General features: G+C 38.1%; 1 protein-coding gene across 1 annotated transcript; it reads right to left on the bottom strand.

The window, feature by feature from the left end:
• Window positions 1-122: 122 nt before the first annotated feature.
• Window positions 123-27,988, bottom strand: TMEM164 (transmembrane protein 164). Its single transcript, XM_026036019.1, has 7 exons — window positions 27,885-27,988; window positions 26,942-27,528; window positions 16,629-16,678; window positions 14,770-14,836; window positions 8,631-8,709; window positions 2,204-2,304; window positions 123-1,831 (listed from the first exon to the last, which is right to left on the bottom strand). The coding sequence occupies exons 2-7, from the start codon at window positions 27,401-27,403 to the stop codon at window positions 1,625-1,627; spliced, it is 966 nt and encodes a 321-aa protein (XP_025891804.1). The 5' UTR covers window positions 27,404-27,528; window positions 27,885-27,988; the 3' UTR covers window positions 123-1,624.

The raw sequence follows: 27,988 nt of genomic DNA, 5'->3' as shown, positions 1-27,988 counted from the left end.
GTGGGCTTTTTTTTTTTCCCCTCAATCCATTGGAGTTAAAATATTTGGAAAAGCCATTTGCTCTCCAATTAAAATTTTGCTCTCTTAAAACAGGAAAAAAAATATTCTTTTCGTTCTTACTTTCCTTCTTGAGGTATGCATGACTGTACCTTAACTTCAGAATAGATCTTCAGGTGACTGAGCTGAAGGAGGAGGTATGATGGTTTTGATTTATATTACAAGTCACAGCTACAACAATACAATGAAAGGAAACTATAAATTTCTGTACAACAAAATTTCTGCAGCCCTGAAATACAGTCTGCCCAAAGAATGGACTTAGAAGTAACTAGCTGAATATATACAGGTCATGATTCCCCCTCTTTCTGTCCCCAAATTTCTCCCTCTAGACTTAGAAAATGTGAAGAGGCACGCACATTTCACTTTTTAAATTGCTGCCTGCCTGCATCCCATTCTACTCCTAAATATGCATCAAAAAGAAGTTTCTCTCTTAGTGTAAATGCAGTCATAGTACTGACCTGAAACACCACCTCCCCAGTGGTGGCTAAAGAGGTGGACCTATTTAGCTCTCCTTTTTATGCCTATGTTTTTAAATCAGTATATACAGCATATTATAAGTGTAAAGAAATAAAAAAAAAATTCTTCCCTCACTGAGGATCAGTGTAGAGTACAGAACAGGAATGTTTCCAAAGCTAGCAAGTTAAAAACAAAACAAAACAACCACCACCACCAAAAAAAATCTGATGTTCACATTGGGCTTTGTATCTCGACTCTCTCTCCATCTAAGCTAAATGTCAATAACCATTTTGTTCAAAAGCAAGTCAGAACAGTGGATGAAATATCTATTTTAGCCTAGATGTTCTACAGCTTTTTGAAATAGTTTCAACTTGGAGTTTTTTCCAGTCACTCAAATAAAAACATCTCCAAAACCTTAAGATACAATGGGACCTAGTCAGATATTAATCCACAGCAGCTTAGAAATAAAGTAGTCACTTAAAACACAGGTTTCATTTACAGCAATTTTTGTTGTTACTGTTGTAACAAGTTATTGTTATTATTTTCCAATATTTTCAACCAGCCTTATGAAAATACAGTAGAATCTCAATGTTTCACACTTGTTGCTGGGAGAGTCAGTGTACATTTCTTCACTGTGACTGTTTTATAACATTCAAGCACTAAGAGCTAAGACAGGATGATGCACTTGAAGATATGCTCTGTTCTTATCAGTGGTGAATTATAATTCAGCTTTAGTTCCTGTCCTGGGATGTAAGTGTACTGATGATTAGTAGAAAAAGAAGTCATAAAACGAGGTAGCACTGACACTCTCTTCGCTGGAATGTGGACAGATATTGGGCCTAATTTTAAAGGGTGGCTTAGCCACTGTAACTTACACAAAATGTATAAAACACGATTCATTTCCAGAATAAGGCCACTAATTTTGCCATTGGCAATTAACAGTGAGAAACAGCAGTTAAAAGAAAAAAAAATGCTCACTTGATTACAAAGGTGTTTTTGAGGCAATAAACTGTAGGAAGAAGTATAAACACACTGTCCTCTCATCCCTCCTCTTTCTTTTTCAGTATAAGTGCCTCTGCTTTCTCTATGTACTATTTCCTGAGGAGAAATTTCAGTCTATTTTCTTAGTGGGGAATCTAAACAAGTCCATGCTACATTTAAAGATGGGGAGAGCACTGTAAAACAGCAGGATTACAAGTTTCCCATGAGTCATGGTCATGACAGTCTGATGTCCAGATGCCCAGATTCGATACCAGGGCCCATAAAAAGGGTCTGAGATGGCTGGGCATAACATGTTGTTCAAATTCACTTCTGTGACCTAGGAAAGGGACAACAAATGTATAAATTAGTAATACCACTTAAAATGGTAATTTGAAAATTATCATAGTAATCAGAAATGTTTTGCAGGTAATCCTTTGTTCTACATTAATAGGCCAGCTTTCAGAAAGAAGGCACATCTGACTGCAGTTCTGCATTTAAGAGTTGTATTTATACAGATGTGTAACTGATCTGTGGAAGTTTTATCACTACTTATGAAATATGAGATACAAACGGCCATTAGGATGTGCAGTTAAAACTTTGCATTAAAGTAATTTTATCCATATGAATCTAGACACTTTGAAAAACTAGACAGTGTTTTTATTTTGAAAGTACTTGCTAACTACCCATTTCCTAACACACAAGTACTTACCAATCCCAGAATCTGCAAGATGCTAAAATGGTACACAAACATAAGCCCAGTAGATAGAAATGCCCACCAGAAATTGGAGAGTGGTTCTGGAGTGTAGATACCTTGAAAAGAACGGAATATGTCAGTGTTCAGCTGATTACTGTGGTTAGGCACTCACAGAAAATCCTCTTTTCTCCAGATGCTGGGGTATCTGTTTTTAGATGATAGCCTAGGGACTACCGTTATAGTAATCAATATTTGAGAGTCTTATTTCTTATTTCAATCCCTTAGTGACAGACCATGTTCTTAAGTGAAAATTGCTGTGGAAGTACTCTCAAATACAGAATATAAGCTATTTATTTTATATTCAGTAAATATCACAGATGCTGCAAAAATATTTGTACCCCACAAATGAAGCAGGAAGTACCACAGTATTTTGGGGCTGTCCTCCTGAAAGGGCATTTTGGCAATTTAATGAAAAAAACACAATGTCACCTGATTTAGAATTTACCAAAGTAGTAATAACACTCTGATAAAAGAACTCTTAGATGCAAGACTATTTTTAGAATTAAATACTCAAACACATGGAAATAACAAAAACGGTCTGCAGAATTGTTGAAGTCTTACTAGCAGACACATTTGTAAAATATGGCTTTCTATATGGCTTTAATATCCTAGGAAAATACACATACACACAGAAGATGCACACTGTCATGCTCATGCTCTGTAGAAAGTTGTAGACTTTTAGACAATTACAAAAATACAGTGTCAGTTTTACCTTTGCCTGCTCTCTGCCCTGTTAGATATTACCAAATGTTGATCTGTATACTCATTACTCAAAGGATGCCTCATAGCAGAGAGAGGCATATTGATATTGCCCTTCCCTAGCTATCAATTGAGCAGTAATCATAAAGATTGGAAAGACTTCAGCATAGGCTGCATGAGCCTCCTGAGGATGAGAATAACTGTGTGCATGTGTAGGTAGCTCTGGCAGTACTCACTCCACTAAGGCTCCTATGAGTATGCCTCTCTGCAGGATCTTATGAAGACAAAGGCAAGTAACTTTTTACCTGCTTCACCATTTAGTCATGCCAGTCTCTGGCATGAAAATCACCAGAAGACTGCTTCTCTTTATTATCCTTTGATAATTTTTTATACATTTGTTTATCTGTAATTTTGGCTGTCATGCCAGATACCTACAGCAAAATCAATGTAATTTAAATAGAAATTGCAGAAAGTTAGAATATCCTTCCATTTTACATTCTAAGGTTGCTGACAGCTTTACAATTACATTGTCAACTGACAGCAACATAGCAGCTCTATTCCCAGTAATAGAGAGCAGGAAGTTGGCTGCATACTTGAACAATAGCAGCACATACGTACCCTATATATCACTCTCACTGTGCCTTTGATAAGCAACAAAATTATTGTATTTTTACCCAAAACACAATTGCATACCCTGTTTTAGTAAGCAACCTGTGACTTCATATAACCATGACAGATAGGAGCAGGGAAGCTACTTGGAAAGTGTAAGGCAGCTTATAAGATTTCTTTTCCAGCAGGCAGGTGAAGGTCAGAGGAAGTATGAACTACAAACAAAATCTGAAGTTAAAAGTGGGCCTGATAGGAATAATAGAGTGCTCTATAGTACATGGGAGAAAATTTAGATAAGTCTAGTACTTCTAACATATTTAACAAGTATGATCTAACAGCTGGGAGGTATCCTACTTACAACCAAGTCTTTACTTAAATAGTGATATTAATTAAACCTCACTTCCTGAAAACATCAGTTAAGATGGCAGCTACATGACACCACCTTGCATATATTTTTTTCATTAGAGATAGTAAGAGAGGAAGGCAAAGAGCCTTGGGGCCAGAGTTGAACTGTCCCCAGCTCTTTTACCAAAGTGCCAACTTTAAATGACTTGGTCAAGCTGTGCATAAACTTTCTGTGCTGCCTCCCCCGCTTTGAAGTAAATGTCACTTGACTTGCAAAGCTTTTTAGTGTTGTCTTTGCAGCTTTAGGTGCATTTTTAATCTAGATGCATTATTCAAAACAATATTTAAATAGTTAAGCTATCTAAAGCTGTCTACCAGGAGCTGGTAGAGTAGTGCTGTATCTTACTCATTTGCACATGAACTCACCTGGTTGACATTTACTTGTGTTATTTCAGAACTCTTCTATAAAGCCCAAGAACAGATGGCACTAAACTAAAGAGGTAAACATGCAGAAAAGCTAGAATGCAGAGAGCTTGATATTTGGGGGACAGCTTAGTGTCCTACATGATTTCAAAAAGGAAACAGCAACCTTCACACAGAACATTTCAGAGTGATCTGGACTCCCACGTGTGATTTGAGACATTAATTTTAAATTTATATCACAGGGATATTTTGCAAACATTTCTCACTAGATAATAGATTTTATACCTTTGCAGCACTGCTATTGATACATATATATATATAATCTGTATATACAGATGACTACTTACCAGCCCTATGTGATCTGCTGTCTTTACTAGGCCAGTAAGAACAACAGACAAAAACAAAAACCGAGACCCAACCGAGTGGCTGTTGGAATGGCCTGTGGTGGCTTTATCACAAGCTCTTTGCTGCTCACAGGGGAAATCAATGTCAATATGTCACAGTAGGCTCCACTATCTCTCTATTCACTAAGGATCACAGGCAGTTCTTATATGTTAAGCACATTAAAAAAATTTAATCCAACTGCCAGTCTGGCACTAATCTCATTCTCAGAAATGCTCGCGCCCCAGACAGTTTAGACCGTTCCAGATCAGGGTCATCTAAGTAGGCTGAATATTTGCTCTTGTGCTGAAATAGCATGGTAATGGATATTTCAGTTTACACTTCTCTTATTTCAGAAGCAGTGCTGGGAAGGGCTCAATAGACATCCAGGAGATTTGGGTCTGTCATCTGCTCCCACAACAAGAATTCATGTGACCTTAGGCAAGTCAAAGAGTTAATTTTGACATCTAGGAAATGGACATGTGGCTTTAAAATCTAAAGATCAACACTAAACAGACATTAAATTTCCTTTATACAGACTTTTTCCCCCATGAAGTCTTGTGTTAGTTCTACTGTCCTTACTATTTATTTTCATTTTAATCTCTCAAAAAGTAGGTTGTGAAAATCTTTACATAATTTAACAGAAACTAGTACTTTTTTTTTTTGTATTTACATACAAGCATAATGTAATAGAAAATTACTCTTCTTTTGGTTGCAAGTGGAGATTTATTTTTTCCCTGCCCAAAATACAGCAGTTTACTCTTTCCACAGCATGGACAAGTGTTGGAACAGTGAGTTTGTGCACGTCTTTTAACAAGGAGGACACTGGAGACCTGGCTCCCCCTGCAGACCAACACGTCTGCACTGAGCAGCGACACTGTGTGACACTGAAGTCACACCGATACAAAGGACTCTGAATAAGAATAAGGGATATTCCTGGAACTTCAGGTATATCTGTTTTGTACATCAGATTGCTTTTTAGAGTGTTAAACCTCACCCCACTCCCCCCAAAAAAAGGAAAAAAAAATCCTGATATTTCCTGTTATGTTATTATTTACTGGTCCATATGATTATGCTGGAGATCCCAGTCCTTAAAAAGAGATTATCGCCTGAACTCTTTCACTAAGGAGTAGCCCCATATTAACTCTTACTCTGTACCATTATGGAATGCTAAGCATTTGCTCACAGCACTTAGGAAATAACACCACCATTCTGATTAAATTTCAATATAATTTGGAGCTGTGAAATGAAGTTCACACCTGATCTTGTCAAATGCACCTCAAAGCCTTACCACATATAGATTTCCTTGCTTAAGGCCCAAGCCAGTCAGGAATGTTGGATCTCTGATGCTGATACAGTGTAAGCTAGGATTTCTTTCCATTATGTCACAGAGTAGGCAAAATTAGTTTTCCTTGAACACAACTGGAGGTGTCTAGGACCCTAATCTTGGAGGTTAGGCCAGTGCCCTCCTGAAAAAGCAGTGGCACTTTGAGACATTGCAGTTCCCCAGCTGCATACACCTTCTAACAGCAAGTGACCAAATACAGTCTCTTTATGTGAGCAAACTTGTATGCTTCAGAAGAGCAGCTGAGCTGTGACTGCAGATGTAAGAGGTTTGAAGAGTTCTCAGTGAACTGGTTCCATGGTCTAATTCAGTGCTGCTGTGGGTCCTGTCTTGTCCTATAGTTGGGCAGTCTGATCAGAGCTTTCAGAAAAGCTGCTTCTTGCCCAGATCTAGAATATAATTTTTGGCAAGGTTCACAGGGTATTCAAGGTGAGATTCATCCCACAGGAAAGCAGCCAACTACAAATGTCCTTCATGTAGGAACTGCCTCGAGTTACAGTCTTCTGTGCTGACCATTTACATCTGCCCTCCATATGTTTTGCCTGAGAGCCTCGTAGTGCAGTTGACAAAGATCTGATGCACAGTACATGAGCAATCATTTTGTCTCCAAGTGGTATGTGTGCATATGTGCATGCATACATGCATATGCATACTTAGAAAGGAAATCTGTTAGAAAGGAAAGAAAGGAAATTTCTTTCACTTCTATCTAGAATAAGCATCAGGCCACCTCTTCTTCAGGTGTTTTGCTCAACTCACTTAATAGAATCTCTATCACAATATTTCTATTACAGCAATCAGAAATCTCAATAGGTTTCCAATAAAACTGAAGTAATGAACTTTTTCACATTTTCAGACCTTTTCATTTTTTACTTGTCTTCAGTTACTTCTGCATGAAATTGATAGACTCACTGGTGGAGCTTTCTATCACACATACAGATATAGAGCTGCTATCAATAAATATAGGGCTGATTAATGTCCATGACAATAGATCAGCTTGCAGAAGATATGATAAAGAGTATCATCCACTCAGTGTTTTTAAACACAGGTGCTATTGAAATGACAAAAATATTAACAAATATTATTAGACAGAATCAACAAGAGTTTCTGTGAACAATCATAAATTTAATCATCTGTGGCATCAGCCATAAATACTGCCAAAGTTCATGTGTTTTGCTAAGGATAATAACTTATAACTGTTATTACGGTAATTCAGGTGCCTATTAGGAACCACTAGCATAAGAAATTGAAGTTAGATACACAATCTATAGCAATCTCAATTGATTATTTAGCCAATAAAGTTTGGGTTTGAAATTTCAGTACTATCATGTCAACATTAGATGGCAGCAAATACTTGGAAATTAATAAAGGGCACATTAGGCTACAAAGGAGACGCTGTATAACATGAAGCCCTTTAAACTGCAGATAAGAGTCCCATCAACCCCAGATATAAGGCACAGCGAAAACAGAGTAACATTCACTCTTAAAAAAAAAAAAGCAAATATACAACTCAAAGTGATACATTATTTAAGAACTTAAAGGACATCAAAAGAAGTGATGTGGCAATATTACAAGAGCTTGATTTGTCATTGCCTACAACATAATTGCCTACAACTCTCTGCCTTCTATAATTAATAAGAGTTTACATAACTTCTGTTTTACTGTATCTTAAAATTCTGGCAAACAATGCTATCAATGTTGTATCAAAACAAAATGTGGCTAGCATATTTCACTAAAGAGACAAGCATAGTGATCTCTGAATTACTGTATTTCACTTTTTATTTGGATCATTTTCAGTAATCAAGAACAAGAAGGTTACAACCTTATAGTGTAGTAAGTGCAAAGGATTGTAAGCTGTATCCCATTGCTCAGCATCAGAGCCTATCTCTAGGCTGTGAACTAAAGCTACTGAACATCTGAACCACACATTATGATCTTTTATTTCCTAAATGAAACAATGTAGTTCTGCTAGATAAAGCAGCTGAGGGCACAATGAACAAGAGAGAGGGTCAGAGCATTGCACCAGATGAACACGTTCTACATTACCTTCTAAGGGGTGAAGGTCACAAAACCCCAGTCAGCACAGTGATTTAGGATTCCCAGGCTTATTGCAATATTACAGAAAAATGAATACCAGATAGTAATCCTGTTGGAGAAGATAACAAGGAAGCCAGCCTGTTTCACTAATCTGTGCCACAGCATTTAATTAGAACTGCAGAATTCCAAGAAATTATCTAACTAGCTGATTAATATTTACCTGGGATCTAGGGGTAAAAAGAAATCTTTTCAGCTCAGTTTAAGGTGCAGTACTTTCAAGGAAACATCCAAGAAGGCCAGAGTCTTGAAAGTAACATAATCTATTTTGGCAAAACACCATCTTTTTATTCCACTAATTCAGTGCCTGACACTGAACAGAACAGTGGAGTTCTGCTGGACAGAACTCCAGCATACCACCAGGAACTGTTAAATAACAGCATACAAGAGTAATGTTGAAAAAGAGCAAAATCTGTGTTAGCGATTAGGCACATCATCTTCCATGGGATGGGATCAATTCAACATAAAAAGGCGAAAGTGCCAACCTACCTCCTTTCCGCAGCAGGTAAATGGGCACAACATAGAGCATCACATGCTGTATGTAATAAATTTCCATTTCAAATGGTAGCTGAGGAATAAGAAAAATATTTTCATTATTAACAACTGTGTTAAAAGGAACCATTTTTAAGAAAAACTGTTTTATGCCCCACAAGAATCTATCTAAGCTCTTTTTACAATGAACTGCTAACTTGAAAGTGATAAAAGTCCATACAGAAGGTACTTTTCATTACAACAATTTTTTTATTTTTTAGAATAAAAGCTACTGCTGACCGAGTCCATGTAAAATTTTTTGAAAGGTCTTATTTTCAACTGCATACATGTATGAAACTGCTGTGCTTCTCCTAAAACTAATAAAATTCAAAATAGATAAAAACTAGTTAATCTTCAAGCTGCAGAAAAATGGGTATGAACAAGTTACCTGTTAGTGGTAAATCAGGTATTCCTAATGTGCTAACAGCTTCTGAGAAGTCACTGTTATTCATTTGTGTGCACAGTTGAATTTATGTTACCTCTTAGAGGAGAAGTCAGACAGCCTGTACAAAAATAATACTGTTCTAAAAATAACCTGAACCAGAGCCAAACTAATTCTAATTCTAGTTCTGTATGAGCTAGAAAAAGTAATACACTGTATCTGGAAGTTATTCCCTGTGTCTTTGTCTATATACACTCGTTACAAAGAAAAAAAAGACTTAAACTAGAACGTAATACATTTAAAACTGAACAAAGGCAGGAAAAAAGAAATCTAATTCAAAATTCAGAATCCAGGTTGTTGTTGCCATTCACTTAAAAGGCTGAAAAGACATACTTTTCTAATATATTTCAGATGTAAGAATCAGACAATACCCTTAGCTTGAGTCAGAAATCTCACAAGAATAATGCAAAGCCAAATCATTAGGCTTGGTTCAAATGTAGTCATTTTAAATGCTAACATGTCCTACTATATTATCATGGCTTGTCTGTTAAAAATTAAAAAAGAAGGGGGGGGGATAAAAGCACCTGCCTTTTCCATCATCGTTTGAAGATATAAAATCATAATGTTGAAACAGAAACATCACCTAATATTCTAAATAGTCTTCACATTCTTTCTACATTCTTTCTAAACAACAGTCAGTAAACAGCAGGTAAATACTACAGTGAAAATGCTTCTTGCCTAGTGTAAATACTACAGTTAAAATCCTACTACTTTTTTTTTTTTTTTAATTTTTGACTGTAAAAGCTGTTAAACTGTAAAAGCTGTTAAACCCAGTGGCTTGATTCCATTACTCCGGGCATCCCCCGGCTGAATACTTTAAACCCTATTAGTGTTTAATCCCACTGATTGTAAACTCCAGCATCTTCAAACAATTATTGGAAAATAAGCTGAAGTAAGCTGAAGTTATGTATGCTAAAGGAAGAACACAGAAATTCTGAACTTTCCTGAATATTAATCTTATCTTTATCTTTTGTATTACCAGTTGAAACACACAATGGGTAAAAGCATGGTATCACGTAAGAAGATTTGAAAAGAGACTAACACAGCTGTAGCAATGGGAAGGAACCCGAAGCTCTCCTGCTGGAACAGGCACACTCCAGAAACAAGAGTTCCTAAAAGGAACAACACGGCACAGGCACCCACTCCATGCCAAGGAGATCTCGCTGTAGGATCCTCGAGTTTACCAAGAGCTTCTGCACTTGCTGAGTTGTGAGGGTCAGTTACACAAACATTACGCTCAGGACACTTCTGAGAACACAGCAACAGTTGTTCTGCTGCAATAGTGATTTTTTTCTGTGTAAAACAAACCAACATTTTCTTTTGCTGAAAGATCAATTGTTCTGAAGCTTGGCTAATTATGCAAGTGTATTTCCTGGTATGGAACTGGCAATGCAGACCTCTCTGTACAGCCAAGCTACAATAAAGAGAAAAGAACAAACACAAAAAACTAACTATAAAGTTGTACAGAACAACTGACTCACCCAGCTCTAAAGGTCTGTAAATTGTTTTATCAATAAACACTCATTCACAGGTAGCAGATAGGTACCTTGAATGTGCAACAAGAATTTGCAAGTGGAGACAATGTACGATCACCCATCAATCCAAGCTTTTAAAGACCTCTTTGTGAAAACAAATTAGCAGTTCAGAAATTCAGAAGTTTAGCAAGTTTGAGATATCCAAAAATCAAAGCAACACGCAGAACATACAGTAGGCCAGAATACTGCCTCCTGATTGAATTCATCTCATAATATTTGATGGCATGCAGCTGCGAAGCCCATGAGTAGCTAAATCCAGACTTCAACAAACTCTAAAGCCGACCCTCGCCACAAGCCCCAACAGACGACGCCTTTGATGGTGCCTAGAGGCCACTCTCAAGAGCAGCAAGTACCTCCCTAGTAACAGGGATGGTGTATTTCTTTATCTCCATCTGTACAAGATAAAATGTCAATTTTTCCATTCTTCTACTATTCTAGCTCTCTTAACAGTCTAAATGAATGCAGAGTACTGGCAACTCTGTTAATCAAGATCCTAAGTTTCTACTTGAAGAAAAATGTGTTCATTGTCCATTCACTGGTTTTAATATTGGTATAAAATCATGCTGTTTTGACACCACCTAATATTGACACTCACAATTCTTCAAACATACATACAAAATCCAGAGTACTATGTAATATATAGTTAACACTAAATAAATAAATTTTAAATAAATTATCATTCGGACTATTCAGTTTTTACATTCTTATAACAGAAATTTCATCAGAAAATGTATAGTGTTTTGTTTTTCAGGAAGAGTTTGGCTCAAAGTAGCCATATCTGCTGCTTGCACCCACATCAGTGAAGTATGGTGCAGTTTCACAAGGGCCACAAACCAGGACACTTGCTGAGGACTCACTTGAGACGGACCAAGAATAAATCAAGAGCAGGCAGTAAGCTTTCATCCCAGCAACAGGTAAGTTAGGTACGCTGGTCTAGCTAAACTCCTAGCAGCTAATTCCATTGCTTGAGAGACTGTAGAAAAGAGATGTTGTAGCTCAGCTCTTGTCTCTGAGCAAGGAAAGTCCTAGCCATCAGCAGCAGGACTCTTCAGGACACAATGAATGCCTAACTTAAACGAGCTATTGCCCTAAGGAAACAATTAGCTCTGCCCATCGACTGCACTAAGATTTAGAAAAAGCTTTTCAGAACTGCTTCAAATAAAGTTGAGCCCAGAAGTCTGATATTACAGATTCGAGATCTTCCCAGCCCCACAAAGCATGGTAAGATACTAGACTAAACCCACTTCAGCTAAGCAGGTGATTTTCAGTGGGATAGCAGGTTGCTACTTTGCTCTATTTTATAAAAGTAGTACTCCTCCCTCTGTTAATTATTTATACCCTGGCATTATCTTTGCAACAATAGACGAAGGCACTATGCTGTGCAAGAACTCTCCATCCGCCATCCTCTACAAAGACTGGCGGGTATGTCAGCAAAAGGCACAGAAGTAATTCAGCTCTGCCCTTCTCTGTAGCACATCCAGCAGGAAGGCTACGTGTCTGCAGGAAAGGCCTGAACAGTATCCTGCACCTGTAGCTTTCCTACACATAGTCACTAACCCAGATTCATAATCAATGACTTGTTTCCTAGACAGGGTCAGTAATCCACAAGTAAATGACAGGCACATTTTTAAATTTAACCTGCACTGAAAACCACAATACATGAAATAGGAGAGAGGGGGAACCTACATAAAGCTGCACAGTGAAGAAAATATGGGGCAAACAGCTAGTAGCACCATGTAAGAGATGTCATAGAATCATAGAATGCCCAAGGTTGGAAGGGACCTCAGAGGTCATCTAGTCCAACCCCCCTGCACACGCAGGGTCACCTAGAGCACGTGGCACAGGGCTGCATCCAAGCGGGTTTTAAAGATCTCCAAAGAAGGATACTCCACAACCTCTCTGGGCAACCTGTTCCAGTGCTTTGTCACCCTCACAGTGAAGAAATGCTTCCTTAAGTTCCTGTGGAACTTCCGATGCTTCAGTTTGAAGCCATTTCCTCTAGTCCTATCACTGTCCATCACTGAAAAGAGGCCACCCCCTCCTCCTCCCTCCCTCCCTTGAGGTATTTATACACGCTGATCAGGTCCCCCCTCAGCCTTCTCTTCTCCAGGCTGAACAGACCCAGCTCTCTCAGCCTTTGAAGGTTACTTCTCGGCAGATGACTTATGTTGGTTACTTCTCGGCAGATGACTTATTTGGCAGAGGGGCAGTTGCCAAAGAAGTTTAAGAGACTAAGGACAGACCATGAAGTCTTCAAAAAGGAAAAAAAAATCCAAAACAAAACCACAAGTGGTCCTCAGAAAACAGGTTATTTCCAGGCCTCCTAGGACTCATTTCTCAAGCAGGCATCCACCCTGGCAAGTAGCCAAAAACCTGACCAGTGCTCAAGTTACTCTTAAACTATTCAGCCATTTCCATAGCTCAAGCACCAGTTTGTCTACCTAGCATAGATTACTAAGGGATTCCCACGTACTCCAGTGGGTCAAAAACAAAGATATGTTAATGTTGGCATTAATGTCAGCAGTAAAGCCACTTAAAATACCTGGGTACCAAGGCTAAATATCTGGTACCTATCTATGACACATCTGTGCTAAGGTATAAAACAATTTCTCCAGATTTTATTTGCAACAATTCTTTTTCTGATATTTTAGAGGCAGCTTGTTGCATTCAGATTTCCTGCAATATACCTGCCTATCTGTAACTGATGCAAATATATATTGATCCTCCTCCTACCCCGAAAAACCCCACGAATCTCAGCTTTAAGTAGGCATCTGTCACCTTCCATGCAATGCGGTCAGTAGAGAGAATTCTAATATAATTCTTTAAGATAGCATTAATTGATCGGTTTTATTGAATTTGATCTGGTTTTCATTTCATTTTCAATTAATCCTATTAAGGTGGATATAATATGTATACACATATACATACACAGGGAGAGAATCAGAATCTGCTTCTGAAGGGAAGTGTTAGCATGCACAGTCGTGAGGTTTGTTAAGAGAATCTGTGCTGAAATTTATTCGTAGAGTCAAGACATGATGGGATGCTGAACATGTCCTTGTATTAGCAGCCTACACAAACTGCACTACCACATCTCCACAGATCTTGCTTGCCAGTTTACTAGGTTAAGCTCACCACAATTATGACGCTGCAGCTACATTCCTGAATGCACTGCTGCCATCCTACAAAAGAATTTAGACTTCAGAATTAACCTAATCATGTGAGAGATACAAACTACCTTATTTGCATTAACTTATTCTTCACAATCTATTTATCCTGTAAAAGACAAGGAGAAAAGTTAGCACAGGCTAGCCACCAGCCTCTTAAGTCACCTGCTGTCAAATCACTCTTTGTCAAATCACTCATTGGACAACTTAGCCATTCTAAACTTCTTTCTATACTTTTCATTTATATATTATACTGTTATACTTGTATTTATAGCTCTACAAACATCTGCTTGAAAAGACACAAGTTCTTCAGTTTCAGACATTCAATACTGTTGACTCAAGCACTGCTAAAATAATACAAATGAAAAACTGCATTTAGAAAGCTGTTAGTTTGCCCCTGCAGTGTAGAAGGCAGGGGCACCACCTTCTAGATAGCTTTATAAAACTGGGACTGGGATGAAGAAAGGCAGCTACTTGTACTTGCTACTTAATGTTAGTAATCTAACATTCAAAACTGTAAGTTCTTTGTAGTAGAAGCAACAACTCGGGGATAATCTACATAATCTTCAGAAAGATCTTAGCAAAATAGCTAACTTACCTGCTTTGAGTGAAACACTCTCACATTTTTCTCAGTGTCTTAGCTATCTCTTCAATACACAAATCCTGCAGGTATTTATAGATCACTTGGATTCATTATCAAAATAGTATGAATTCTGCTGAATTTAATTAAGAGAGAGGAGATATGTGCAGAAATATATTCCATGACCAGTGAATTTACATGCAGCAAGAAACTTTAACTATCAAAACTTGCTTAGTATTACAGATGTATAGCTCCTAAATCAAATCTATGTAATTTAGCCATCTCTAAAGACAGCTCAAGCAAAGGTCAGGCACCTTTCTAAACAAAGTACTGTAGAAAGAAATGCCAGAGGAAAGGAAAGGTATAGGACACTCACCAGGCGTGTGTTAACAACTGGAAACAGCAGTGCCAAGAGGGCCCCATTTAACATATGCATCTGTAACCTTAGAAGAGAGATAAGACATTATTTTCATAGATTGGTAATGACCTGCAATGTTTTTATTTAGCATGCTACATGTGTATGTTTTGTATAGCTACACAGTATTTTATGTAGTATGTCTTCCATAAAATGCAGCAAGAGATTTGAGAAAATTCTGATGGCTTGAATTTGACCACCACCACTACACCACTAACTACAATAGTCAGGATAAAAACCTCTCTTTAAATAGATATTTAAATAATTTCCTGAAGTAGTACTGCTTCCTATAATGATCTATGGATTCCCAGAAGGTCTGGACGGCCTGTTCATATTAATCTCGTCCATGGTCCAGGCTGCTAACTGATTGGAATCTTCCTGTTCATTTTGCTTTTAGAGCTTAACATAGAGATTTTATAAAGTTTTTACTTCCATCTAACTTGATTGATGTATGTAACATCAAACTAAAGCTTGAGGAATTTCAAAGTCTGACTTTTTAGTTACTTAACAAATATAATTCTGTTATTTAAGAAGCAACAGTGAATCCCAAGAAAAGAGAAGGGTACTGAATTTCTTCAAATTACAGTGATGTACAGCTTTCAGTCATCTCTCCCTGAACCACCGTCATATCAGGTACACACAGATGTAAGGTCAGTACTGTTTACTTTATGTAAGAAGCAAAGTAAAGCATAAAATTCATTCTACAACCACTGCCTATCATAAACTCTATTAAAAATTACAAAGCTTATAAGTAAATAGAAGTGGTGGGAAGGCATTGTAATTCCTAAATAGTTCTTCAAATGTCATTTTTATGTTAGGATGTCAGAAAATAAAAAGCTTCACTCTGAAAAAGAACAAATACTGCAGCCTCTGCCCTGCAACCACTCCTTTGCAAATGCATAATAAATACAGGTTTTACTAGACATCAGACTGACTTTGCACACTCCCTGAGATAAACTAGGGCTGATGTCTGCATTCAGCTGCTCCCTGTCCAAACAAGGGGCAGCAGGAAAAAGTTGCAGCCAGACAGGAGCGCCTCCAAACCTGTCCATGGGGCAGGCCCTCAGCATCGTATCTTCCAGTAACTGCCTAGACTAAGACAGGAAAGAGCCAAGTGAACTGTCATGGTGGCAACTATGGCCATTTCTGATTCTCATCCTGTCCGGGAAGCCCCGTGACCTTCCCCACAATATGATTTAACTGAACCCCTGCAATGCAGCACTTGTGAGAGAGGGGTTTCAAGAACAAGAACTCTAAGACCCTCCAAGTAAGAGCCTTTAAAAACTATGAGCTGATTACTCTACTGCACTTGTCCATTAGACCACTTCCTAAAGCTGGTAACAATGAGCAACGTTACAGAGAAGACTGCATATGTTTGTGAGATACTCAGATCAATAAGAATTTGCTTTAACTTATCTCCACATTTAAAAAAACAAATAGACCCATATTCTGCATATGGCCTTCCATGATCATCAACTACTAATGTGAAGATAATCAGTAAGCACAAGGCACATGATATAAATTAAACAAGCTCATGGGTTAATCTGTAGTAGGACACCTGCGCTCTCATCAAGTACAGAGCTAAAAGATGTTGCTAATGAGAGCAAAACCACCACCAGTAAGAAAGGAACAAGGGTAAGTGGACTCAGCACCATGCTTGAAGGCTTGGCTCTTTTCAAGGACTCAGCTTTCAGTCCAACCAGTATTCTTTTCTAATGAAGAGCTGGATGTGTATTTTAATATTTTATGACTTAAACCACGATTGACTTTAAAAGCACATCATGCAAGTAGACAGAAATATAGCAAGAACATGGTATTACCTGAAAAGAATCATTGCGAGCCGACATGGAGGACAGGCAAGGAGAAAAATCTGCAACATTAGGAGGAAAAAAAAAATTAATGATATGATCTTATTTAAGCTCTGTTTTGTACATTTTTCTTCCCCAATTCTGTATGTCATAGATCACTTCAAAGTAGAAGAACTGTTTCACAGCAGAGCTGGAAAAGACTAAAAATCATGAACAAATTAAAAGTCCTCACGTTATCTACATATACAAGGATTTAAGCAGTATGAGCAGCTTCTGTAAGTTCCTAAGTAAGTCAAATTCTAGTCCATTTGAAGTTCTGTCATTATTAAATATACATAAATATAGATACCTCACTCAGGGCTTTTTGTAAAGCAGATTACTGAGCTACCAATCATTCACTATCATAGTGGTCCCTATAGCCTAACTTTCAAAAGTGCTAAGAGGCTTTTATAGACAAACATCCATCTTGCATTAGATCTTCAAGAGCTGGGTCCTGTGCTGCAGAGGCAAAGCAGAATATTAGCATCATAAATGCTTTGTATTTGGCACAGCAGGGGCCTTATCATGACAAGAGGGTATCTCAGCATGTGTTCTATGGATAACTTTAGCAATCTTTGTCAAATATGCCCGTTGCCTTCTTTCCATGGGGTACTTTTAAAGTACTGTTCAAATTGCTCCAGTAACTAGTTAGCCATTTCCTAAGATAAAAAGTAAAATAATGTAATTTCAACAAGGTATTTTTGTGTCTCCTTACAGGCCAAACTCCTATAAATACAGCCTGGTTTAAGCCTTTATGTAATAAAATATTGTTGAATAGCAACGATCCCTACCTGACTTTCAAAGAAAACTATCATCCCTTGATACAGTTGTCCAAACCTCTCACTGCAACTTTCAATACTTCGTATCAACCAGTAAGTTTTATCCTGGATTCAAAGGAAAACGTGTGCAAGTATTCAATGTTAAACCTCCCCCCACACTTTTTTTTCTTATATTGTCCATTATTGGCAGGAACAGGGGTGGGAGAGGGAAGAGAATTTCTAGTTTAGTCATGAAAAATGGATCATGTTTTTTTTCTGAAGTCCCTAAATAAGTGCAAAATAGATTTTCTCACTGACAAGCTACTAGTCAAATTATTAAATCACTTCAAGTGAGAATATGTGAAGAAGACATTTACTTTGAGGACAAGTTGCGTAAATTCGACAAACACATTTCTTGGAAGTGCTACATGCCATATCTGGTCACATAACTGATGGGTGTTCAAATTAATTACTACCAGGTTATGTACCTGCTGCAGCAACCATAGGAAGGCTGAGGCCTGAATCATTCTGTTCAGCCCTTTTTTCTGAAAGAGCCTTTTATTACCATATGATTAAGCATGCACATTTCAAACATTTTATTGCCAGGCCAGGTTCTTAATATAAAGCCATTATTTCTCTAATCAGCTTATTAGATGCTTTAATTCACATCCATCAGTCTCAATAACTATTTAGGAAGTACAAACACAAGAAAAAATTAACATAGAGGCAAAGCAAGGAAAAGGCATCAATTTAAGAACCTCAAGACATTTATTTAGTGAGTGCGCTTAAAAGTCATTCAAAATTTCTTTCAAGTCTTCTATTTAAAAAATAAGGCATTTCAGCTCATCACGGAAGGTTAAAGAGAAGTGAACATAATGGATGCCTGACACTCCTCTAGGGGATGCTTTCTTTGCTAAGGCAGAAAAACAAAACCAAAAAACAAACAAAAAAAAAAAAAAAAAAAAAAAAANAAAAACAAAAAAAAAAAAAAAAAAAAAAAAAAAAAAAAAAAAAAAAAACACCACAACAAAAAAGAACAACCACCACCAAACAAAAACATACGCATACCACAAAATTTTATGTGTAGTGTACATATCACCTTACCCATTAAGGTCCATATGGCTGGGAAGAGTGCCCCAAACTTATTAATTACATGCCATTATCCCATCACTCAATATCTTTGCAATTCTCTATCAACTAACTAACCTAAATTTCATTCAATTGTGAACTATATAGAAATATGCTTTAATCACATCAGTCATTGACTTTTCTGACACACTCTAGCAGTGAGCAGCAGAGGCAAAACTAGAGTACAATACTGTGCAGCAGCTGAATCTCACCATTGTGGTGAGAATAGCTTCCATACATGGATCAATTCAGGTGATTTTGAGGTGATGGGAGCAAGAGACAGGACACAAAATCCTGTATTGTTATCAGTGTGTTTCCTCTCTGGCCTGTGGGTCAAGAAGCTTCAGAGAAAGCAATATTTCAATCTTTCACCAGCACAGACCCGGGAGATTCTGAGATTCTTTTCAAGTAATAAACTACAAAGAAAATCAAAATGCCGGTAAATTTGCAAACTGAAGGTCACTTCAGGCCTGAGGACCCAAAGAAAATAGAAATCAGAAAGTCAGTCAAATTCCTAGTTGTTCTGCAAGACCATAAATATCGTCCATCCCTATGGGAAATATTCTGGCACAAAGAACTGCATGACCAGCACTCCCTGCGCACAAGCCCAAATACAAAGGTCACACCAGAACACATGATGGGTCAGCAGGGCTGTTACAAGCTGTAGACTGTAAGGTAGAGTATTGCACTGTTTAACTATTCATCTACTGAGAAGAGACCTCAGACACTAAACTGATGGTTGCACTGAACCAACCCAGGACTAGGTTTAGAAACACCCTATTCCATTTCTTGAACCATGTACTAAGAAAGCAGACAAAGCACTGTGTGGTATCTGCAGATCTGGGGCAGACTGCAGGGAAGGAAAGGGTCATCTTTCCCCCTCCAGTAATATGCTTAAAAATTTCTAGAGTGAACAGGAGTGCGATAAACGTCATTCAGTATTTGATGGAGTTCCACGAAATATCATGTCCGAGTTCCTTAAACAGAGATCATTATTTTCTTAGATCTAATTTATTAGTCATCTGCATTTTGTGGTAGGTAGCATAGTCTTTATATAAAGGACAATTCTGAAGACCATATCAAGATAATAATGCATGCTTTTATTCAGGAAAACTTCTGTAATCACAAACAGGATCATGTGAGAGGCTACAGAACTGCATGAGGAGCAAAATATTTCTTCATTTGGACTTCAGATGCACTGTTTGAAGAAGTGAGCAAAGTCTATTAGGATTCACACTACTGCTAAGTGAGGTCAGTGGAACATTTCTTACCCTTGTATATTGATCCTCCCAGGCAAAAAGCACAGAGAGGTGAAGGGCAATCCTCACTATTCCTTCAGTAATGTACAAGACAAAAATAATTTCATCTGTACTGCAGGATGAAGCAAGTCCTACAGAATGCCTCAGCTCTTCATTGGTCAACTAATCTAAAGAGAATATTTTGCAAAGCATCTTTAATTTCCTGTCAGGATTGACAAGATAGCAATGCACAGACACCACCAAACTATTGCATCTGCCCTTCACAGATTCCTGTTAAGTTCTATCCTTTTAATCACTGGAAGCAAGCAGAAGCGCTCAATGCTGAAGAGTTAAACAGTAATAATGAACTTGAAGTAAAATATCTTTTCAAATATCTAGGCCTGAATACCATACAATTTATTTAATATTACTGTGCCGCTCCATGTGCACTCAGAGGAAGGAAAGCCAACTGATGTTTTGTTTTCCTATTACCTGTCTGCCTCTCCAGTTTTAGAATTCCAAAATATTCCATCCCTTTACAAAATACTATACCTAAGAACTCCTTTTAGAAATATTTTAATGACTTTATTTTGGAGTCAGTGAATTGAGGAAGAGAGTATAGCCAAAGTTGGTCATGAAATGTTTGTTTTCTACTAATCTTTGTCCTCTTGAGAAGCAAATATACAGAAAGATTATCTTGCTTGATCAGAAATAAAACAGAGGCAAAAGACAACAATCAAAAAGACAGAAGAGGAAGGAAAGACCAAGCAACACAATTAACCAATCCAGAGTAAACTTCAGAGAAAATAGCACCCACTACATAGATAGGAATGTTTGCAGAAGTCCAAGGAAAGTTATTTCAGGCAGAAGTTACCTGAGAATGCTACAGATAAAACTCATAGATCTCATAAATGCAGTACAGAAGATTGCATTTACCTTTAATAACAACAGCTTGCCTGTCTCTGTGAGCCATCTGTTTGATATAGCGTCTGGTTGCAGCAGCAGCAGACTGGAAATGTATCTTTCTTTTCAAACACTCCAGTCACACTCAATTAACCAGGTCATAAATTGTTTTAATACACTATTTTGAAATGAAAACTTGGAGAGGCTAGCTTTTAATTGCTATCTGCAACATTCACAGGCAATATGAAAAGAAAAAAAAAAAAAAGATCAAATTCTGGAATGAATTAAAGAAAAAACAAAAAAAAAAGAGGGGAGGGCAAGCCCTTCAATCTGCATCTAAATAAAAGCCTTTACTCTTTCTTAGGTGTATCAAAGTCCCCATCTAGAGCAAAAGACACTAAAAGGTATGTTTAAAAGTTATAATACCTTGGCTTTTACTATTAACCAGAAAAACATCCTTTTTCCTCCCTCCATGGTGATAAAACATAAGGCAAGGAACATTCAAGCAGATTTTGTTAATCAACTCTAGAATTCATTTTAAAAATCAGTTCAAATCAACTACCTTATCCTTTCCTATCAGAAAGTAATATGCTTTAATAACTCCACCATAAAGAGTTTATGTTTATCACTTATACAGATACAAGCATTCTGCTTGTACTATTTTTTGGCCAATTCCAACCAAATTAGATAGACTAGAAGATCAACTTTTAGATAATTAATTTTCCACAGCTTTTTTCCAGGCAGGGTGCAGACACCTTGTAAGTGCTTCTCAAAGCTCATTAGAAAAGTTTATATTCTGAAAGAGAAAATTAAAAATACGCACATCCCATACATGCTTGCCTTTGCAGGCTCTCTACAAAGCTGAGTTCCAACTACTCAGTCCTTTCACAATACTGCATCTATCTATACCCTTTGTAATTTCTTCTATTGGACAAAGTAATGAAGAACAGAAAATTTCTTGCCCACTTTTCCAAACTGTCACTGCAGAGCCCTATATAAAAGTAAAATAAAAATTACCTGCAGTCCCACCAATGCTTTATAAGCAAAAAATCCGTAATCTATTTCCCATATCAGCAGAGAAAACTGTATTTTGGAGATAATTATCACCCACTGTATCTTCAGAGACTAGTTTATTATATTTATTTCCCTGGATTTAGAGTCACAGATTAGTTTTGATTATGCTAAAAAATTAACTCTGCACCAAGCTAAGTATATTCTAGATTGAGGTTAGTAAATGTCATAGCTGCATTTTTATACAACACCACATTACCAAAAGAAACAGGAACAGTAACATTATCCAAAAAAAAACCAAGGCATATAGCACCATATTCTCGTAATTTAAGTTGGCATTTTACTAAGTATTAAAGTATAAATAATTAAATTTGCTTGGAACTAACTACATGTCAATCTGAATAGATGTTGTAAAGGTTTATATTTATCTAAAGCCCTGAGGAACTGTCATGAGAAACGTGAGTCCCGTTACACTCTGAGCAGGTTTCAAATTCTTGGTGCAGAACTTCCTCTCTGACCAGCAGCCCGGTTCAAACTGCTGCAGTGAATGTGGTTGATGTACAACCACTGCAGGAGAACTTACAAACTGCTACTAAGAGGCTAAACATTTACAGCAGTGCAAGGATGACAACAAAACAGCTCTATCTGAATAGTGGTCAGAAGATGATATCCATGTCTTTTTGGACCCTATATAGTGTCCCATAAGTTACTCTTGCCATTTGATTTATTCTGACATTCTACTGAGGGCACCAAAGGCCTTGGCAGCTATTCCTGAAACATCAATTTAAGGAACTGGCAAACAGCCTACACAGAATGATGTGTACAGACGACTAAGTTGGTAAAAATCCATCTTAAAGAAAAAAGTTTTACAGCTAACATCGGCACATTACAGCACTGGACAGTACATTGAAATAATCACTAAGAGCTTCATTCTCTTAAGTAAACAACAAATGGAGAGAATGAAATAAAATATTTTCAGGATCTGTCTCACCATAACATGTTGCTCACACTGTATACAGCACAATTTGACCAATGTCTAGTTTAAATCTCTGGTAACTGATGATGGCTAAGGAGACCAGTATTGACTAATCTAATTATTCACCTAAGGACCTATATGTTAGTAACCCCGGGGTAAGACAAAGTTATAAACTTTTCCATCCTTTCCTTTTAATCCAGAATTTCGTGTTGCAAATACTAACTCTGTTTAGAGTCAGGTTACTTGGAACAAGTTCCCTGTTTTTTATACTCACCTTTACTGCTGTCTTCTAAAGGCCCCAGAATAAAGGGGAGGCAACAATGAAGGATTAGCAGAACTGAGGATTATCCTCAAGCACTGAACATATTCCTAAATTCTAGCAAAGGCATAACTTGGAGCTTTAAATCCCAGTTCCTCAGCAGAACAATGACTGGTAGCATGACACATCACTGTGATGCTCTCAACTAGAACAAAAGTACAGGGACCTTTTCAGCTTCACATACAGCATCTCCTGGCCAAACATGCAACAAGGGGATGAGCTTTAGAACAGAACAGACAAAAAACTATATATGTGTATACACATGTACATACACATATATATACACATATATATATCTCCACATACCTACACACACATAGATTTAGATTGAAAACTGCAACTCACTGCCTTAAGATACTGATGAAATGAAAAATAAGTATATTATTTCTGAATAAAAATCCTTGCTTTGCCTTATGCTAATGAAATATTTCTTAACTTTAGCGTAGTTTCTTGTAATTTACTAAAAATACACAAAATAGTGAAACAAACCATACAGTGTTCAAGTTATCAGAGAACTTTTTTTCAGATGGGTAAAAATTATGACATTAATTATAGCAACAGTCAAAGCTTCTAAGGAAATGCCAAACTTCAGTTGGCAATGTTTCTTAAACACAAGAAAGTCATTACTTAAAAACAAATTACAAAAAATCAAGAAAAATTTGACAGTTATTGGAACTGACAGCAGAGAGCAACTCAAGCACTGAGAGCACCACTATTTCTTGCCAGCAAGCCTTATTTCTTGCCAGTGAGCATTTCACTGCTAGAAGGATGTGCAAGGGGCTCAGGTATGTTCTGTCACATCATGAGATGGATTAGAATCATTGAATCCTTAAGGTTGAAAGGGACCTTTAGAGAAGGTCTAATTCTCTTTGGAGAATTATTATTTCTCAGATTACAGAGGTACTTCGCATTGATTTTAATCATACAAAGTTCAGCTCTAAGATGAAGATCACTGCAAGAAACTGAACTCCCTTAAAATGTAGGTGCTTCTTTCCCTTGCCTTCGGCCCTCCCATCACTTTCATTTAATTTAGTTCCCTTTGCCTAGAAAGACTGGTAGAACCACCCAGCAATGTGTCACTATTTCCTAAAACAACAACAAAAAACACCTACATTTTTTTCAGGATAGACCTGTGACTGGAATAGGCTGTCTTACATGCAAATTTCTTTCCTAATTATATGCCATATCTTTTTTCTTTCTATACTGGGAAAAACAAGATTGCAATATACTAGTAGTCTTAAAATGTCTCCCATGTAACATACGCTTTCACACCAGGTTTACAGCAGTGTTATTGGTCCAGTTATATACCCAGCCTTAATAAATGTTTTTTCTTACTTTTTTTCTGTCTCAAGATATATTCAGAACATCTTCAATAAAAGAACTCTATGCAGAGAAGGAACAGCAACAGAAGTCAAACAATAACATAACTCTTAATTTCTATAGAGGCCATTTCCCTGGCCACACCTCACCAATCAAATAATTGCCCTACACAAATATACCTCCACCCTGTGTGATAGCTGTCAAAAATTCTGCAAAAGCTTTTTACTTTTTATTTAAATAAAGGTGGAATGGACACTAGACACTCTGGTAAAAAGCTCGGGTTTCCTCTTCCCTCCCTCCCCCCTCTTTTTTTTTCCTTAAATGGCACTGCACTTATGTCACAAGTGAAGAAAAGCAAAAACATTGTCATTCTTCCTCCAAAAGCTAAGCAAGAAACACAGAAGTCAAGGTCTGAAAATAAACTGTATTACTTCTGGATTATTCTACTAAGTGACATGATGGCAATGAGCTCTCTGAAGCTGATTACCCAAGAGAAACCTTTTAGTAGTTTAAGTGAATATGTTCATTTGACCAAAACTTTGTCCTCTGATGACACATCTGAACTAGTTCTTCCTGCCTATGAAGGAGATTTGATTTGAACGCTGGTTGGCATACATGATATGCAGAAATTAGACACCTGAACAAAATACACTCATAGAACTCAGTAACCATTATATTACACAGTTACGTCTACTGAAATACACCACAAGATCTAAGTCTCAATTTATTTTATTTTGTAAGTTTATTTCACTTTTAGGTCATTTAAAAGCAGGACTTTTACACTGAGAAAACTGAAGGGTAGTTTCCAGGTCCAAATATTTTCTGGCTTAGAGCCCAGAGCCTTTGTTGCTCTCAGATGAAATAGTGCCAGATGAAGGAAAATAGAAATGGAGTGCAAGAAGAGACCTTTACCAACAGCTACTGCTAGCTTCCGTTGGAAGTGACCTCAAAAGTTGCAGCATGCTTTATCTCTTCACCTCCTATTCTTAGGCCTAGAAGCAGGATTATGTACAAACAGGAGAAAATGCTAACATTATATTTTCATATATCTCATCACCAGCCTGCTGCCATGAGCAAACTTGGAGCAGAGGAACAACAGCTACAAGATTCCAACTGTATGTATTTTTTCTTGCAGATGGAGGACACAAATCTTGGTATGGAACTTGTTTTCTCTGTTGAAAGCTATTCTTTTGCAACTGCTTTCATCCTCTATATTAAACATAAGCCTACCTATGCCTAAGGCAGAGATAGAGAGGCACAACTTTAGCATTTTGCTTACCATCTTCTGAATTTCACAGAATTTCACCACCTTTCTGAATTGCTGTGTAATAATTAATTTCTAATTAGTATTAGCATAGATTTAAGCACCCACAACTCTTTCACAACTGTGGGCTGAAAGAGATTATTTAAAAAGAGTTGTCAAAGTCTGGTTTTAAAAGTTAAATCTTGGTCTTCCTGGAGAAGACCATAAATGAGCTAAACAGTAGTAGCTCCCTGATTTATGCACAGTAGAAGCTTTTTCAGAGTATCTGTAAAATATATCATATTTCTATTGTAAAATAATATCGTACCATATCAAAGGAACTAAGCTTAACTGTTTTAACAGTAACCTAGTCTCACCTTCTAAACCAGAGAATGAATAGGAAAACCTTCCAGTTAATATTAAGAGTTAAAACAAATTAGCCTCATTCAATTTCTTTTCATTTCTCAAATCCAATCCTTCTTCAGGAAATGCTCTTCAGGAGTGAAAGTAAGAACTGCTTTGATGTGACACAAACCAGCAACCTCAAATTCTTTGCCCTCCACAAAGGAAGACTAAGAACTACATTGGTTTTATTTTTGTTATTGCTGTTATACAGATGTTTTTATCATGGCAGTTTTTATGGAAGTTTTTTTTTTGACATAAAGAATGTCATATCTGACATAAAGAATTTAAAATTCTTAGATTTTGTAAATTGTCCAGAGGCGAAGCTAGACCACTGGAGAAATTAAATACAATAGTAATAAATGTCCAAAAAAATTACAGTCTCAGTGAAGGTGACTTCTAGGTACATGTGCAGGACCACTGGAGAATGCAGTTCATAAATGATTATGAACTGTGATATCTAAACCTTATGTACATTTCCATTATTCATATATATATATATATAAAAAAAACACACCTGCAAGCTAGACACAAGTTACACAGTGTACCCAGATGTATTCAGCCAGCTCAGTTATTTTATCCCGCACGTAAGCGTGACACAGGTAACACTGGTTTCCTTATCACTCAGCTTTTAAAATTAGAAGGTCAAAGTGAAAATCTTCTGCAGAAGGAATAATTCTTTTCTGCAGCAACTACAAACTTCACATTTGTATCCATGACAAAAAAAAAAAAAAAAAAAAAAAAAAAAAAAAGCTTTTATTCTTTCTTTCCCAAGCAGTTAGTTTGACATTGGTATTTTCCTTTATTTTGTTTCTTTGTAGATTTCAGTTCAGCCTATTAAAAATTAAACCAGTATTAAAAGTTTATATTAATTCTTGACATTTGTACCCTTGCTATGCACTTTTGGTCCACAACTGACTATACAAAATTATTGCTTTACAGGTATGAAGCTTAAACAAACTTCCAGGTAACCAAACCTCGGACTTACCTGCATCATAGTGACTACATGACAGGGATTCAGCAGGTAAATGACAGTCTTGGTAGCAAACTTGAAGCCCACCTCCAGCCCAAAGATGAGGCAGAGAGCCACCAGCAGCAGATTCTTGCCCAAGCTCTCCTGCTTAGCCTGGGGCTGCTGTAGCAGATGACCCTCCAGCTCCCTGGAATGCAGCTGCCTCAGCTTCCACAAGGACAGGAAGATCTCCACGAAACCCACGCTGAGGAAGACCAAGCTCTCCAACAGCCGCTGCTGCCCAGAGAGGAAGGCAGCACATTCTGGCCCTCCGTTGCCAGCAAAGCTGGGGTCCACACCACCGTACAGCCAGTCCAGGAGGTTGTGGAGGCTGTAGCGGGACATGGCAGGATGGTGCCTCTTCTCCCTGTCACTGTCCGGAAACAGGTAGGTGCAAGATGGTTTCAAAGCCAAGATGCTGTCGGGCTGACGAAACATGAAATGCAAGGGCGTCCCCTCGGTAAACTCCTTCCCTCCAGAGCTTCAACCAGCAACTCGGCTCAGAACAAGGCTGACCGAGGAGGCTTCCTCCGGATGCCAGGGCGGTAACTGCAAACAGCAGCCTGCAAGGGGAGGGCGCCTTCACATGAATGAACGCGGGCACCAAGCAGCGGGGCCAGCCCCGCGCTGAACTCTCACCCTCCCCGCCCGTGCACGCCCCGCGCTCCCGCTCTGCCCTTCCCGCTACCGCGCGCCCCGCCCGCCTCTCTCCCCTCGGCGGCCCCAGCGCGGCCCCCGGGCCCTCCGCCCCGCTCCTCCCGCCCCCTAACGGCCGCGGGGCGCCCGCTCATTGGCGCCCAACGGCCGATCATTGGACGCCGCACAGCCCCTCGCGCAACGGTCGTTGCCCGCGCGCCTCAACGGCCGCTCGCGCAACGGTCGCTGCCCGCTCGGCGCCCACAGGGCAGCGTCCCGGTACCTCAGGCATTGCGAGCGGATCTGGGCTCCGTTACGGAGCGCGGCTGCAAGGCAGGCCAGGCGCCCCCAGCCATGGGGCCGGCCCGGGCGGCAGCGAGGGCCAGG

Source organism: Nothoprocta perdicaria, unplaced genomic scaffold (genome assembly GCF_003342845.1).
Source record: "Nothoprocta perdicaria isolate Ctin4 unplaced genomic scaffold, notPer1 scaffold_17, whole genome shotgun sequence".
NCBI classification, from domain to species: domain Eukaryota; kingdom Metazoa; phylum Chordata; class Aves; order Tinamiformes; family Tinamidae; genus Nothoprocta; species Nothoprocta perdicaria.
The sequence above is the reverse complement of the archived record's forward strand: the minus strand, read 5'-3'. Positions and strand labels throughout refer to the sequence as shown.

What these genes read in the sequence shown, in the direction of transcription:
- TMEM164 (XM_026036019.1), bottom strand. Translation starts at nt 27,403, where the DNA reads ATGTTTCGTCAGCCCGACAGCATCTTGGCTTTGAAACCATCTTGCACC. An exon ending in CTCGCAATGATTCTTTTCAG is followed by an intron (nt 14,837 to 16,628) that starts GTAATACCATGT and finishes CTCTCTTCTAAG; the next exon opens with GTTACAGATGCATATGTTAA. An exon ending in TCTTGCAGATTCTGGGATTG is followed by an intron (nt 1,832 to 2,203) that starts GTAAGTACTTGT and finishes TCCCTTTCCTAG; the next exon opens with GTCACAGAAGTGAATTTGAA.